Here is an 18,034-nt window from a genome sequence, read left to right on the forward strand (position 1 = left end):
CATGTGGTTAATAATATATTATTTAATATGTATTGCTTAAACGTTTACAAAGACATGATACACACAATTATACTATCATTGCGTCATTGCATCTGCCTTTGCTATCTTTACACAAAACATGTTAAGTGTCATTAGGCCTGTAATTAAAATTTCGGCCCTTAGTACGGCTTTACCAAGACTGTAGTAATGTAATACAGGGTGGTTAGTTATAGACGAAAAGTTTTAGACTGTGAATGTATATCTCATTTGCAGTCAATTAATATATGGTACATTCTGACCAAAATCAATGGTTTCAGAAGTAATGAATAACGTAATGATAATATATTAAGAAAAATCTTTTTTTTTTTAAATTCGAATCACTGTTCCCGCAGACTTTGAACTGCCAGTAGTTATTTTTCTAACGCATTCCAATAGAATTACTTCATATTTCAGTGTGATCGTTTCATATAGCTGACAAATGAGCTATTTTTTGTTCATCTCGATTCTTCATCTCTTTAAAGCTTTTACCAATCACCTGTATATGTAAAAATAAATTTGTTGTAAAAGTATAATTGGTTTCAATTTTCAAAACAGCTTACAATTAAACTTAACTACTATCATCAATTTATTTACGACAGTAATAATAGCCTTCCTAATTTAATCTCAGATTTTTCATAAATTGATATTGTGATAGTCTTGTAATATTTCTTAAGCCGAAACCTTGAAATGTAATACACGTATCACCTTTTAAGGGCAGAAATGTGTGGTAGTATTATAGCGATCTTGTTTATCTTCTAGGGTAATTAATATTGCTTTTAATGGATACTAAAACGTCTACCAGATTTTAACAGCCGAAATTAAATATCAGAAATAACGAATTGACATGTCGATATCTAACTTTAGCTTAACTTCCAAGTTAAAAAGTTTTTTTTTTTAAATGACGCTCTATATTTAGATGACTTTGTACCGAAAGGCTACAATATTTTCTTACGTAAGCCGCTACACACATTTAGAGCCTCTTGTAAAGTCAGTCGTTTTGACTACTCGATACAATTAGTACTGGTTAAATTTGCTTACTGCTTATTTATAAGATACGCTTCGTAATAAAACAAGCGCTCAATGTAAATGTCACATACCTTTCGGGTTGTTCTAGAATATGAAAGTATAGCATAGACGAATGTAAGTAACTAATACAGCCCAGTGAATTAACCAGTGGTATTCGGCGCTCCACATAGCATGCATAACTGATAGTCGTTCGATACTTAAGACACTGGTTTATAGACCAAAGTAAAGAAGTGCAGCGTATGACGCCGACAAGGTTGTTCGGCAACCTTGTGAAGGTCGTCTGAAGGGGATGGTTGCTAACGGCTTTCAGAAGCTCTTATTAAAAATCTAAAGGGACCTACAGCTGATGATCGTCTGTATAAATAAAATATGTTCGCGTAAATTAGTGGACCCTTTTAATCCGGCGACAGTTTCGATAGAGTTACAAAAACCGCCAAGCTAGCAGCACTAACATCAATAGATATTATAAGTATTTTATATATATTATATATTATAAGTATTTACCGGCAAAACATAAACATCTTCGTCAACGAAAGTCACACTATAGCAATAGCAATTTAAATTAAGCTGCGTTACTTGAATTGTTTACATGGAACTCACCTTTTACAATAAAACGTATTTACATAAAAATATTTTTAGATTCCACTAGAGGAGCGTAATGTAAGTCGTGTGTTTTTAAACCGTGTAATTAATTACAGGTGGTGTGGGTGATGACGACGGCGACAGCGGTAAACGACGCCGCTCGCGCACCAACTTTAACTCCTGGCAGCTGGAAGAGTTGGAGAGGGCATTCTTGGCCTCTCACTACCCTGACGTTTTTATGCGGGAAGCATTGGCCATGCGCCTCGACTTGAAAGAAAGTCGTGTAGCGGTAAGACAGAAACCATACTAAGCTTGTACACCTTGTCCAAAAACCTTAATTAATTCCTCCACCAATATCACTTAGAGAATTTTTATTATCTATCATCATCACTTTAATCTAGCTGGACGACCTTAAGTCATCTGTCAGTGGATGTTTTTCAGTCTCCATTCCAGAGCTTCCAGGGCTAACTACCAATTAATTTGATTATTTGGTCATATACAATATACAAGGACTTATATGAACATAAAAGATCACTTAGATCACATAGACAAGTGGCCGTTATGATTAGGTTTAATAAGCAGGAACGCAGTCTTACACAGCAACGCTTAACTTTTTTACTGATTTCTCCTTAACATGTGATTTAAATATATGAGATTCGTAGCCAGATAGTTAAAGCTATGGACAAGAACGTTGAAAGAGTGATGAAAAATTGCAAACACGTCTTTAAAACTATTTACAATTGTTGATGTAAGAAGGCATCGACGCCTTTTTATAGCATCTATCTCATTCACTTGCGTACAACAGTGCGATTGAAAGAGAATTATGAAATATCATCTTTTCTCGGCGAACACAGCATATCAGGCCTGTATTTCTACGGGCTGTCTAGACAGCCATCGCCAAAGCAAACGTTTGACGCAAAAATAATAAAGCGTAAGTATGTATTCCGGATGGAGGAACTTGTGTAATAATAGATCTGAATATCTCAATGCATACTTCAATAAAACAGTAAGAAAATTTCTATAAACTCCTGATATCTTCCTTTTATTATATACCTAATATTATTGAGAATAAAAAAACAAGCTCCTCTTCGATCGCTATCGCCGTCCGACACAGATTAAAAACTGTTTTACACGTGCCAATTTCCGTATATAAGAAATCATTACAAGGAGAGAATCGATAACCAAAATGTTAAACTAATGGGCCCGACTTTAGTGATTACGCACAAAAACTTGTAAAATGCATAAGTATACTTTATGAAGCGTACACTGAACCATAAAAACGATGCGATATTTTTTTTACGAACGAAAGTCATAGATGGACCGAAGCGCGCAGGAAACGCGGCAATAACAACATTAAAAGAATGGGACTCTGTTCCGCCAGGCGGTCACGGTGTTCACTACACGTACACTACAACGCCGTATGCATCGGTCATTAAATATATTTAGAACATTAAAAGGCACTTCGTCAAAATTCACGCCTAACGTCTTAATTCGAACTTAAACATCTGTTATTGCCGGTATTTCTGTCTGTCCGTCATTAATTTTTACGATGCACAAAAAGTATATCTGAAACATTCTCAAAGTTCCGCTAATATCCTGTGCCATATTTTCGTTTTTCAACATATTTATATTTTTTAACAGAAGTCATTAATTTAAACACTTTGTCAATCAAAACAAAAATGGTCTATCCTGATACGAAGTAATTAAAAAAAACATTGAATTATTAAATAGATTTAAACTCAAGGGGAGCCTCTGTGTATAATACTGCCTGCTGTTCCTTATTCAGATCTTTCCGAAGAGATATAAACATCAAGCTAGGAAGGAAGGTAGAGAACGGCAGCATCGCGTTCGTGATAGGGGATACAGAATGCCGCCACAGATTCTGATAATACTGCGAGGAGGTCATAAAGAAATTCATAACTATGAACAAAACCTAAGATCGGGTACTTTGATAAATAGCTGTTATATAGTAATAAGAAAACAAATTTTAACAGTTCAGACAATAAAATGTAATAATAACAATAAAAAAGAAAATAATAAAAATGTTATATTGTGAGAAATGTGACGACGGATAGAGGGCGATGTATGAACAGAATGTAAATAAAAGTTACAGAGTGAAAGATATTGTGAAGGAAGAAAAAAGAGAGAATCCGAGGTTATGTGATAGAGAAGAAAAATGAAGAAATAAACCTTTGAATTATTATTAAGGATTGAATTACTAGAGAGTAACTATTTTTAGAAACACAAATACGCATAAGGTGATCAAGTTCAATTTATCTTCCAAATTATACTTACGAGTTCTATATTTATGATTGAGTTATAACTAAACTAATGATATTTTTTTCCTGGAGCAATTACACATAAGTAGCTTGCTACCATAAAAGCATTACAACAATAATATAATTACGTCGTTACAACAGAAACAGAACACATATTTTTTTGAGTAATTTTTTTTATTATAAGGACATTAAATTCATAAAGTGGTCAATCTGAAAAATCCTTTTTTTATTTTTTTTTCAAAACACTATAACTTTTCACAGTATGAAATTTGTAGAAGCAGCTAGTATAATAATAAGTTTTAGTTCTTCTCTGCCTGCATCAAGTCTTTCTGACGATCTTAACAGGATCAAATATCCACTGCAGACGTCCTGCATGGTCCATTGCTAGTTCAATATGGCAATATTTCCGCTTGGCGGCTGTCGTTACTTCTAAAAACTTCTTGTTTAACAAAAGCTTATTATTAAGGCAGTGTTAATTTATCACGTTATCATCACTGTCCGTACAGGTATATCCGAAATGGTGATAGGAAACAATGGATGGGTAAATAGTTTCTCGGACAGTGCTCACCTTGAGCCTCGCTTTGCAATATGCTAAATGTATGAGTTTTGAAACATGTAACGTAAATAGGCATGAAAAATAAAGGTTAAAAAAAAACACAAGAATATAAAGTCTCAATGTAAGATGCACGATTACTTCAAGATTGAATGGCAAGCAATTTATTTCTTCAAAAAGAATTAATTTCTATTTCAATAAATATTCGATTCGACACGACCTACATAGCTTTGGTAAGGTCGCACATGCGATTACAAATCTTCATCTCGTCAAATTATCAAAAACAATTTCAATGTACTTTTAGATACTAATGTCACATTGTTAATAATGCCAATACACAATTTAACTGATTTATAGATCAAAGGTAAATCGGAGCATATAAGCGTGAAGTCAGTTTCCGTTCAATATAAATGAGGGACGTTTTCCCTTATTTTCTCCGGACCTTCCCATGCTAAGCGGCCATTGGGGACCAAAGGAAGGCTACGCACTTTTTATATAAGCTTTAGGAAATGGAATAATGCTTCACCCCGGATAAACCGCGTTTGATGGGAACTGGTATCTTATAACTGTCGAAAGGTAACTGAAGGAATAATCTGTAAATAAACTGTATTTTTTCTTGAATGCTATTGATATTTATAGCTTATTATTATTTATATATATATATATATATATATATATATATATATATATATATGTTATCTTTATATTTAAGAAGTGGAAATGCGTTGTAGGATTTTAGCCTAAACGTCTTTGCAGGAGTTAATTAAACTCGCATGATCATCGGAAGCTCAGTTGAAGCCAATACGTTAGGTGTTCACCTCCAGACTCCAAATTTAAAATTATTTTTATATTATTTGATTTTATATTATAATCACAATAATTTTATCAACATTGTCATATATTTCACTGTACTTACAAATTGAACTATGTATTTTATGTACGTTAATACTAATAGTCGTACTAATAATTTATCTATATATTTTAAGTCGAACCATCAATGTTATGTTAAATTAAAATGGCTTTAAACGAGATTTTATACTTTCGTTAAAGTCATATTATAAAAAGAAAGAAGAGTAAAGTAAATGATTTACGAAAAGTGTTCAAACATTTTATCAACATACGAAATAACAAATTAAAATGAAACTTCACAAACGTTCATATGGAGAATGTATTAATAAAACAAAAAAAAAGCTAGTAGCAAAGCCTTCTCTTATCGAACCGCAAAGTTTATTGAACAACCAAGTATTTAATTTTTTTGTTCTATTTCTGTAAATCATCGATACACAAGTACACTAAACGGATTTATCTTTTCTTTATTCTAGTACTCATGAGTTAAATACAGATAAAAAAAGAAATTTCATTATGAAAGACTACGTCGTAGTGTCCCGTTTCAAAACTTGTTTTAACTGCCAGAATATTCCACTTCGCAAGTTTGAACCGAAAAAGATTATAGAATATTTGAATGTCCAATTTTAATATTTCAGTGCCGCCAGACGGTAGCGCAGTAGTTTATGATTTACATGCTTTAATAAAAGCATTTTGGAGTCGCTCCAAGAGCTTAATGTAATTGAAAAATAGCACGTAAGCTTGGCTTTGGGTTTAATTGCTAGATCGCGTACCGATTGAAATGCTGGTAGCCAATTGAATTGCGGTTGTTCTTTACAACCTATTATAGTATAAGCGAGTCTGTCATTTATTTTACAGACACTGATTGATTACAAATTGTGTTCCTTTACGATAGACCTTGTTTTAGTTAATTTAAGTGCCATAAAGTGTCACTAGTAATGTATTCGCTTATAAGCATATGCAATGCATTTATTAGTATTGTTTGAAACAATGCGATATGACGCGTTTTAGTAAAATTCAAAAATGGACTGATATAGCCAGACAAAAAGTTACGGAATTCAAATATAAGACGTTGATTTGTTAATTTTTTTTATAACACTAGCCTAGGCCTAAGACCTATTGTAAAGCTGCAAAGCACGAAGGCTCCCGGAGGAGCTTCGGCTTGTGTCGCTTATTCATCAGATTTGGAGACTGTCGAATTCTTTGATCGCTTCAACGGACGCTCTATGGAGTCAAGAACCTCCTTGAACCTCGGCTTGAGCCGTCCCTCGTCGGTAAAAAAATCATAATCTCACAGTGCTGTTTATACGAAATTACAGTAATGTAAATAATTCCCTTATAACATTTAAACAGTATTCGGGTTATATACGCTTAATGCGGATATGTGAATATTACATATCTTGCTGCTTTTTGCCCCGTATTAAATTTGAGCAAATTTATGGTTAATCTGTTCCATGCAAGTACATATTTATTACTTTGTGAAAGAGGAAATATATTTTAAAGTAATCTAGTCTATTAATCAATGAAAAAAACAATTGACCACCGCCATGACATATTCACTAAATATAAATAAAGCTTATCCCAAAAGAAAGTGTATATTAAATCGATCGTTAAAAGGTGTCTTTCGAAAAATTGAATTCAGAAGTATACAAGGAAATTAATTTCCCAAAATTACCTACAACATTAAACTAAGAGAAATAGTTACTAAAATTCATGACGGCTGGGCTGATTATGGATAATATTTTCGTTTGAATCCCTCAAGGTTTCATATTATTTGGTTCAAATGTAAACTTTGAAATAGTCACAATAAAAAAAGTTTGGAAGAAATAAATTAAAACAGATTTGAAATTAATTAATGTCACCTTTTGTACAGCAAATTCTTTCAAATATATGGGACTTCATTTTATTGTACTCAATAAATATTCTTTAAATACGGCGAGGAAAGATATGCAATTGATGAATCGAAGAGTTTTCAAACCCAATAATATTTCTGAGACAGCTTTAAGTATGCACAAAAAAAATTTAGGGGAATGTTTTGAACGTTTTAAATTTATAAAGAGGTCTTTCTTTTTTGAAACTAAAAAAGCTCTACAATATTGTAAGTGTTTCAATAAGTAGTATCGGTAATGTAAAACAAGTTTGTCCGCGTAGCACGACTCGACATCGCTTGTATCCGTCGCTTATCGCCGCATCGCGCTCCGAGAGACAGACTACCCTAATAGTTGGTATAAATCAAAAGATTGCAATCTCAGCGGCACCCCTGGGACGCGAGCGAGACGGCACGATTGAATAGCATAGAATTAAATGGCCATGCGAGATAAGGACGGCTACAGATCTCGCAGCTACGACGTGCGTGGGCCCGCACGGACGTCACAATTCGATTACAGCTCAATAAAGTTAAAGTGACTTGTTTGCGTCTGTAAAGTGGATTTTTTTCCTCTGTTTGATTTCTCTATTTTACGTTATATGTATAACTCCGTACGAATATTGAACGAGTTTCGAAGTTTTGTATTTTTTATGTGGAAATACATCGTTGTGATGTAAAAGCGTCTCGTGTAGGATTAATAACGTTAATTTAAACGTCTTTACATCGCGCGATATGATGTTAGAAAATTATCGGATGGAACCATAGCACGAGGGCTCTGCAGAGGTCGTTAAAACCTCATTCTTTACCCAAAGTAGCGTATTCTAATCTAATTTCATCCCCGCCCGACGCGAAACTTGCGACTACGGCCCCGCCGGCGAGGAAGTATCGACTTCATTTTAAAATTCATAGCATAAAATTTACATTTATATGCCAATTTCATTCCCTAACAGGGCGTCGGCGGTCGCACGCACACATCAGTATTCCTAACACATCCGGCGCCGGCTGGAAACACCCCCGAAAGAAAAAAAGAAAAATAGAAAAGGCGCAACGCTCCCCCGCTTGGTCGGGGCAAAACCGCGATGTTTAAATATGGAACACTAAATGGAACGCTTAGGCGACAAAATGCGGATAGAATATAAAATTTAAGCACTCTCTCCTCCCTATCTCACTCGAGGAGGCGGCGGCTGTTGTTTTCTCGCTCGGAGGAGCTATCAAACATGAGCCGGCCTCACCGCCCTAGGCTTAGCGGTAAAAGATAGACAGGCCGATCTTAGGGTTGCCATTTTCTTTATATAAACGTTTGTCTTACGTGTAGTTGAAGAATTCTCGTTATTGTTCTAATGAGTATTTTTCATTCATTTTCGAATCGATAGTCACTTATTAAAAGTCAATTTCAAACTTTGTATCACCTGAGCAAATTTAAATATCTTACATAATTTATGAAATGGATTAATGACTAGTAGTTACTAGTAGCAATCATTAATTCCTTTATACCAGAAACATTTTTAAATTGCTCTGCGTGCCCATTGCACTATACACTTTGTCTACTAGCTTACTTTTTAGTAATAGTAATTGCTGCTAATAGTAAATAGCGCGTTAGAGTCATTTTAGCGTGTTCAGATAATGGTCTATATCTATGCGAATAATTTCAGCGTAAACCCGCCACAAATTCGACGAACAGGGAAAAAGGAAATCGTTTTTCCCCGACAAGGGGAAATAATACCTAAATAGAAGTCAATGTAACGCACCGTCGACGTCGGGGTAGGGGCGCTTTCTTATTTACTGCCACATGGTGGCTTTAGCTAACATTCCTATGCTCGAGAGATGTTTTCCGTGAGAAAAATACACAATTTCAATGTGCAACTTTATATTTTAAAATACCAGATATGATAAAAATCTGATATCATGCAAATAATAATCTAAATAAAAGTTAAACGTTTCGTCTCTATAGATTTTTTCGTGTATAAAATTTCATCACAATCAAATTTCATCAAAAAAAATTTATATCGCGAATTAGTTTTACTATATAAAAGATTAGAAACACTCATCACCATCATCATTTAACACGTAGAACATTCACTACTGACCAAAGACTTTCCCCCCATAGATTTCCAATAACGCTGATTGGAAGTAGTCCTTCCGACAATATTAATAACATCGTCTGCCCTCTTTGTGAATGAGTATCTAGACTCGAGTCTTCAGATCCCAGCGGCCATTTGTTCTGTGCGCTATGTCGGTTTCCTTTCGTCCATCTACGGATCTCCTCATTCTTGATTCGATATAAAATAATTGGAAACATTAACATTACTTATTGTTCCAACAGGTATATTCAATGATATGATGTCGCTGTTTATGTAAAACGAAATCGCTGCCCATGTTAACAATATACAGCGAATCCGAAATTATACTTTTCAATGATTATATAAAGAGATATGAGGTTTACCATTTAGGTACTAAATTAAATATTACTTGACTCAAATAGGGGTTTTCACAATGATATATTCGTACATAAATTTTTACACATACAAGGTTATTGGATATAGGTATAAAAGCTTTCAAGGGCTTTTTCACCTATTTCCAATTATCCTGTATAAATAGATTATTAAAATATATTTATTTTTTTTAGTTACATTAATTTATTTACTGAAGTTATTTTTACAATATTATCATTACGGTATTTATTATTTCTGATGCTATTGATTTATCGATAGGACTTACTATATATTAATTGACAATAAATACATACACTTTTTTATAGCTTCTGCACCTATAACAGAGCAACCTTTGTATGTTTTTTTGTAAAGTATTATTTATATATTTTTAATCCGATGTTAGAATGATAAAGAGAATTCTGACATCTGACACTGTCAAACTTTATTGTGGGGGAATGTAAATATTTCTCCAAATAAATCGATTTAGATATCCGAGGACATCTTTAGCTCATGGTTACCCTACTAAATGTCAATTGTGTACGCGATACGATTTCAACAAATGGTTTTCGTATGAATTACATTATGTCGCGTTGAACCTTAAGTAGGAAAGACGTCTGGTAGACAATCACGCGGATTTTGATACTTTCTGTTCTTATAAATTGCTATTATGCTAAAAGCTATTTTATGTATTCAATTATGAAAGTTATAATTATGTAAATATTTTTGAATTTTTAATAGAAAATTATTTTTTAAGTTTCCTTTAGTTTTTTCGGATGGCAAAACTGTTATAAAAACATGAAACGTGCACGTCTCCAATTAAACCTTCTAATTTACACAAAAAGTTTTTAATAGAGCTAGTTCAAGTAAATGGAGAGCAACTGGCGATATATCTCTATAGGCAGATTCCATCAGCTTGCTTGTAATTGAATATTTCATCATCAGATGTACGTACTGGTGCTGGACATATAACTGCCCCATTGATTATCAAATAGAATTGAGTTTACCCGTGCAAAAGAATATCTGATTCTCGTATCAAATTACGATCTGACTAATATATTTAATGATTTTTGTCTATGAATGACTGTATTATGTGTCTATTAGCATCTGGAATTCCAGTAAACTATAACTTGATATGTAATCGATCGTTGTTCTGTTAAAGCACCGGTGGCATGTTCAGTATTCACTTTGTTACCCTTTTATTTTCACTGTAATAATTGCTATAGAGATCCGTATCTACCGATTACCAAGTACTCTAAAAGATAAACAATACATCTGTGATTACGGCTACAAATTTTACGTATGTTTGCCTTTTTACAGTTTCATAGTGTTGAGTATTTAGACATCTATATCAATCGTTAAGATAGCTTAAATACTCTACCATCGGTTATGGTCTTTACGGCTTTTGCTTAGCATCGTACACGGCATATGATTTGACACATCGACTCGAAGAGGATGACTTAGAATAAAGAACGCAGGATTCCAGTTAGTAGAGAGTTCTTTATTATACCATACTCCGATAGATTGCCAATACAAAACAGTAAAAAATAATAAAACTGTATGATATAAAAACAAAATAATTAAAAAAAATTATACTTTTTTTGACTTCAGGATTCGATTCTTACTAATACTATTTCCGACAATTATACCTGTGTCTTTTTTGCTTTAGGCTGTTCAGATAGATGCTCCGATGCGTCTACATCGAGTCATAAACCCTGAACATTTTTGTTTAGGTGTTAATACTCTGAACTACTGTAAGTTAAGGGCTAGGAGTACGACACATTGACTCCTAACACAAAAGGTAAATTTTATTGTGCATGATTAACTACTGCGCTGTTTCGAAGATGTTTGTGCTGTTAGCCTTAAGGATTTTACATCTTCGTCTGACTTGAGTTCACGGAGCGAAAGGGTTCTAGACACTAGAAGATTTTCTATAACAAGTTTCCGTGTAACAAACTGAATGCCAGAACTTGCAGATGCACAAGATGTCGCAGACTATTGTAGTTACCGCGTAAATCACATTTCGACAAAGTTGGGAAGCCGACAAGTACAACGTTGGAAGCTCCCCCGGGATCCGCGTACTAATGACGCGCCAGGGCGGAGGCTCCGGTGTGGGGTGTGAGGGATGGGGGCTCCAATATACGTGCCTCATTAAAAGAGGGAACAACCCACCGATGGCCATTACCAGCGGCCCGTGTGTTTCTATTCCGCAATCAATGTATTTCGATTAGCGCGGGCAAAGGCATTTGATTAAAGCTAACGATTACCTTTTTTGTTTTGTGATTAAAGTTCTCTTTTTAAATAATTTTTGCGGTTTTGCCTTTTAATATTATTTCATATAATTCTTCTTTACTGGTAGCGTTATGTGTTGTATGTTTGTGTCCTATTATTTTCGTATTTTTTCAAAAAGACAAATCATTTCATTTGTAAATGTGGTGTTGAGCAGACTAACATTTTCATACACTTTGTATGACGATTACTTATAGGTGTAAAAGCTATAAGGCAATAAATGTATGGTTCATCACCCAGCAAAAAGATTTAAAGCCTACTTATTTCCTATCGATCTATACTATGTGATCTTTCTGAAAAAAATATATTACATTCATTTATTTTATCTTTTGTAAGGCAACAAGCCAATAACTTCTGGCAGAACACAGTGCTGCATTGACAGATAATAAACAATAATATTATACATTTTACCATTTCATTTTTATATTATAGAATACATTGATTATTGCAAAAAAAAATTGGGATTATAAAGATCAGAATTTTTATTCATCATAACATTTTAATGCCCTGAAATGTTTTTTTTTAAATTTAGTAAACATGTAAATTGATAGCAAATAACCGATCTTTCTGCACACATATCTGTTATATGAAGTAAATTTATCGCCCTCTTCAACTTGGTTAATTTCTAGATAGTAATAAAGTATAGTAATAAATAATTGTCATAAAACATTTGTAATTACCTCCTTTATAAGGAAGGATTGTGAATAATTAAAAAAAAAACATTGCCAGGTTAAATATAATTTGATCTAATTTCATATTTAAAAAATAATAGAGAAATGACAGATTAAACATATTTTGATCTAACAGTTATTGATAGGAATAAATAATATTTATTTATTACGCATTATTGTCTAATGTAAAACCTAACTTTTATACAATCCATATAATATAAAATCTATCGTGTTGATAACTTTATTTTGTTCAAAACGGTTTTCCCTTGCAATTGTTGACAGATAGAGAATGTCAGAAGACAATAAGTTCATAACCTTTTGTTTTATGCGATGTTTGCAATAAACATTAAATAAATGAAGTACAAGGCAATAACATTAATTTATCTAAACAATAAAAAAATTAAAACATTACAGCGAGCGAAAGTCGTAAAATGAGTAATTATTGCACAATCTATTGAAAATGAACTCGGGTTATAAAACGAACGTCAATTAAAAATATTTTATTTCTCTTTGTATATGTTAATTACGCAAACACTTCCATTAATTTAATCAGAAATTAGCGACGGCCTAATCGATTTTTTAATTTGAATAATGTATAGAGCTGTTGTTTGTGAGTTGGTATTGTTCTATTTGAAGAAAGCCATGACATGGGTGTTAGGCAAGCCTAATTTGTTTGCGGCCGTAGAACATGTGACATACATGTTTATCCTTTTGATTGATTAATATTATACTACAGACTAAATTTTAACGTTTTTGATTATCACGAACATTTCATAACTTATCTATGAATTGTAGCTTAATACGTGATAGACTAACACAAACTTATTTCTTTATACGATAGTGATACCTTGCTTTGCGTTTGCTTAATCATTTTACATGCCAAAAAACCTTCTATCAATTTCTTTTTGGGGACGGAATTTCGTAAAATCCGTTCTAAGCTGACCTCTTCTTGGCAGAAGGTATATTTTTAGTCCCAAACTTCAAACATGCCGCATGGTTATAGAAATATCGCCGAAAGACTCATTCGTACGCAGGAATCTTTTATAGATATTTAAATCAGTTAAAACGTTACACTGTTTTTTTTTTCAATTTTAGATCTACTAGAAGAAATTTTATTATTTAATAAACAGAACTTAATTGTGTCCTCTTTTATAGCTTTAATAAATAAAATATAGATAAATTATGTTAAGAAGAAAAAACTGCTAACAACACAATTAAAAAATTTTAGAGGCAGAAACTCTTCGAAAAAAAATTAAAAGCAAATTTAATGTCATCTAAGTGATAAAGAATATTAACGAAAAAAAAAACGCTCTGTTGTTATTGCCCACATTTAATTGCAAAGCCGTTTTAAATTATAATATGATATGCCGACATCAAAAAGATGTCGTAATAAAAATTTATTAAATTAATCCAGGAGCAGGGATATCGTTAAATGTATCCACTGCCATAAAACGCGATGGGTCGCTCGTAAAATTATGTCGCACATATGTTCTCTGTGCAATCACTGAATTATAGGGAATTAATTTTTTTTGTTATCTGTTCTGCTGGCTGAATGGCTTGGTTATGAGGTAGGGCTGATTAACCTGTTTGATAGGTGTAAGACGAACATCTGACATTTTATATTTACCTTCCAATCATTTTTATCCGGGAATTTTACATTTATCTACCTTACTGGCTGGAATTTGCAAATTCTGCCAATTAGATGTAGCTGGTTCTATAGCCTCAACCACATCCCGTGTACATATGTGAGTTAAACTTATCAAATCTGGTTGATATTATTTACATACTCATAAATCATGTCATAATACATATTTAACTTGACATCAACGACTTTATTTTTAAATTCCTTAAAGCAGGAACGTTGACATTATTCGATAGTATTTGATAACAGAAAGTTGTATTATAAAAAGCCTATATTTTTAGACGTATGAACATTTGCAAGAATGTATACACCCATATGTGTACACATCAAATAAATAGTATTACCATTATGATAGAATATTCTATTTATAATAATTTCATCAACGAAAATTTGTCTATTATTATACAATGAGGTAACGTATTTAAAAACCTACAAAATATACATTTCAAAATAGAGGCAACCCTAAGCGGGTTTAATTTAATTGCAACCATCCGCATATCAGATTAAATATTGATAAGCAAAGTTACGAGACATTCGAGCATAATGCGAGACGTCTTCGTCAGGGCGTGCAGCGAATGCGTGCTCACGATCCCACCGCTTTATGCATGCGCCCGCGCAGACCAACTTTACGTCTCAATCCGAACCCACTTTGCATACTCGGGCGCGTCTTCGCGCATTTTATTAACGCCTTCCATCCCCCCACTTGCATTAAGAGAAGTTACAAGACGATCGCTGCATTAGTATAATATTAGTCAACGATAGGGAGTTCAGCTATACTATATTTTAGCTATACATAAATTTTTTTAGTGACAAATTCCGCCATTTAAATTCTGAAGACAAAGGTCTTTGTATTGTCGATGATGACATATAGATTGTAGACGTGGTCGCTTACGATGAGAAAGTACTCTCTGCTCCCATTGCTATGGGCAGGGCTGTATTAGGAACTTCGCCATGCTAACCAAGGTGACCGACGTGACTCGAAAAATTGCTCATCTGAAGTGGAATGGTCTAGGACATGATGACGATGATGAAAAATTTTGTTTCATCTCAACGCGATGGTTACCGCAACAAAGTGACATTTTGTTCGTTTTGCGCTGAAGTTGGCTTAAGGATTAGCTTTAATCTAACCTATACAACTTCTAGAGGAATCCTACCTTTGACATCGCCAGTAATTTCGGAAAGACATCCTGGCGAATCTAAGTACGTGTGCTACAGTCTTAAATGTCCAGGCAAATGTCGACGTTTTAAATTCACGATCCTAATCTCAGCGCTATCAACTTCTGGGAGCGGAATTCAGTTTGGGCTGTCACTTTGAACGCGTCTAGCATCCGGATTCGAGGGTACCAGAGGCCGAACCTCGATTGTATCATTTGTTATTTATATTTATGGGTTGACGGAGCAAAGCGGGCACATAGCCCACACCAACATTTTAGGTAGTAAAGCTCAAGGTCGTATTCGAAGGCCACGGTTGAGTCCGTTACATATAATTATACCATCATTATTGAGTGGACATATTAATATCATTATCGACTTGGACATAATTTATCTAATCCGTAAAAATATTATAAACCATGTACAACATTGGCGAAAAGGCATAGTGACTTTGGTTGAGAGCGCGGTATTAATTGAACAGAACATACTGTACTGCCACCCCTATACCCTATCCGCGCTCTTCATATATGGGTGATCAGTATCCTTATGATACGGGTGACTAGCGTTATACGTTAACATTTACGCATCACTCTTATATATGAGGATAAAGATAAAATTCTACATATATATAGTAATATAGTATAATAAAGAGTAAAATCTTAGTCAAAATTATTATTCTAAATAATAATCGTTCAACTATACTTGACGCTTCAAATTACTGGAGTATACTACATTTGAAAGGTTACAAAAGATTATCTTCTTCAACAGGTGTGGTTCCAGAACCGACGCGCGAAGTGGCGTAAAAAGGAGCACACGAAGAAAGGCCCAGGGCGGCCGGCGCACAACGCACACCCGCAGTCCTGTTCCGGGGAACCCATCCCGCCACACGAGCTCCGCGCCCGCGAGAGGTGACCCACTTGCATCTAAATACCATCACCGAATTGAAGTACCAAATCATCATTCGGATGTAAAAGTACAAAGCTATTTAGATGTACCATTTATTGTACTAAACTATGAAAAACTGTTAAAAAATCTAAATAAGACAATGCTTAATATTTTATTATTCATTATTTTAAGTAAGGCTCATTCTTAGAGTAAAAAGTATTTTCCTAGAAACAAATCAATTGCAATAAAAAAATACACTACCTTTTACGCCAATACTATAAGATTCTATACTTATTAGGCCCTATGTTCTTGTCAGGGCGCGAAGAAGAAAGAAATTGGCAAAAGCGCTAGAGAGGCAAGCAAGGAAACTTCGGGCCAAAGGCATCGCGGTCGACTTGGAAGCTCTGAAAGCGGAGTACCTGGCCCAGCACAGAAACAGCGGGCTTTACTCCGACTCCGATGGAGACGCTGAAGGAGAAGACAGCATGATCGATGTTGTAGGAGGAGACTCTTGCCACGACTCCGGTCCGGAAGACTTCTCACTATCGGGAAGACTCCGTGCCCCTTCGGGAACTGATGCCATCAACAATTCAGATAGCTCAACGTCTGATGCGCATTCGGGGAGGAACTTCAGCCCCATCCCGGAGCCACAGCCGTCTTTCTTCAAGCAGTTCGGAGCGAGCGGAACTAGTTTCGAGAAATTCGATTTCGACTCGGGTAGAGCTGTCTCCTTAGATCTCAGCGGAACAGCTCCCGGCACGGAACAGGATCTGTCGAGGAACGCGAGCACAAGGAAACATAATCCGTTTAGCATAGAATCCCTACTTAACACGTGAAAATGACTTATCTAGAATTAGATTTGGCTACAGAGGCTCTCGGATCTAATTTTATCTTTAACAACATCACTACAGGCATTTGATGGGATGTTCCTTTGCTTTAATATTACTATATGTTATTAGTGCTTCGGTAATAAAGACTAATAGGTACCAGTTAACATATCCAGTGTGAATATTAGACGTAGGAATTTTGTAATATATAGATCGTAGTGTAAATAGCATTTCACCGTATTTATTCTCGTCTTGACTGTTAATGTGTTTGTTTTATTTTTATTTGGGGCAATAATTTGATTATCTTATTTGTTGAACTTACAGTAATTTATTTTCTTTATTACTTATAGATTTTATTGTTATCGTATGACCAAAACCTAAATATTTACTGAAACTTATGTTTTACACGTCGTAATACTTTGATGTATATTTATAAATGTCTATAGATACGAATAATTAATGTGTTTAAAGCTACGATTTGGATATAGACATATTTTTTTTATTTGTAACTCTGCATTCGCTTCATTACAAAATAATTTTATACAAATGAGAACATAATTTGGTAAATAAAATCATATATTTTAACCAAACATCACTGACAACATATATATGTAGTTCACTCTAATGTCACATATCTCTGTTTTAACTTTTCAAGCTCTTTGGACGTATATTTGTTATGCGATAGTCGCTACTCTTGACGAAGGACGTCCACATGCTAAGCTACTCTAAGTTACCGGCGTGAACTATAGATACAAATGTGAATTGTCGCAAGCGTCAGTCGATTTGTTTGACGAGCATGCTTTTACTTTTTATTTTGGTTCGTTGTGAAATGTTGAGTATTTATTACTACTCAAAAAGAACTCTATATTTATTTAAACTTGTGCGAAAAGTTTACTATAATTTAACACCGTTGGCGCCTTAAAAACATAGTTCAGTATAGCATAAAAGTTTTCCGTCCCCGATAACCT

The 18,034-nt window shown here is 34.2% G+C and overlaps 1 protein-coding gene across 1 annotated transcript in view; it reads left to right on the forward strand.

Annotated features, from left to right (window-relative positions):
• Window positions 1–17,437, forward strand: part of LOC137932201 (homeobox protein unc-4-like) — a 52,264-nt gene extending 34,827 nt beyond the window's left edge. The window contains exons 2-4 of the mRNA XM_068775801.1: window positions 1,743–1,915; window positions 16,123–16,262; window positions 16,556–17,437. Of these exons, the coding sequence (XP_068631902.1) occupies window positions 1,743–1,915; window positions 16,123–16,262; window positions 16,556–17,075 (833 nt within the window). The 3' untranslated portion in view covers window positions 17,076–17,437. The remainder of the gene's footprint in view (window positions 1–1,742; window positions 1,916–16,122; window positions 16,263–16,555) is intronic.
• The last annotated feature ends 597 nt before the right edge of the window (window positions 17,438–18,034 follow it).

This window comes from Battus philenor, unplaced genomic scaffold (genome assembly GCF_028537555.1).
Source record: "Battus philenor isolate CCGP_79_NKW_IND1 unplaced genomic scaffold, ilBatPhil1.0.hap1 SCAF_9, whole genome shotgun sequence".
Taxonomy (NCBI): Eukaryota; Metazoa; Arthropoda; class Insecta; order Lepidoptera; family Papilionidae; genus Battus; species Battus philenor.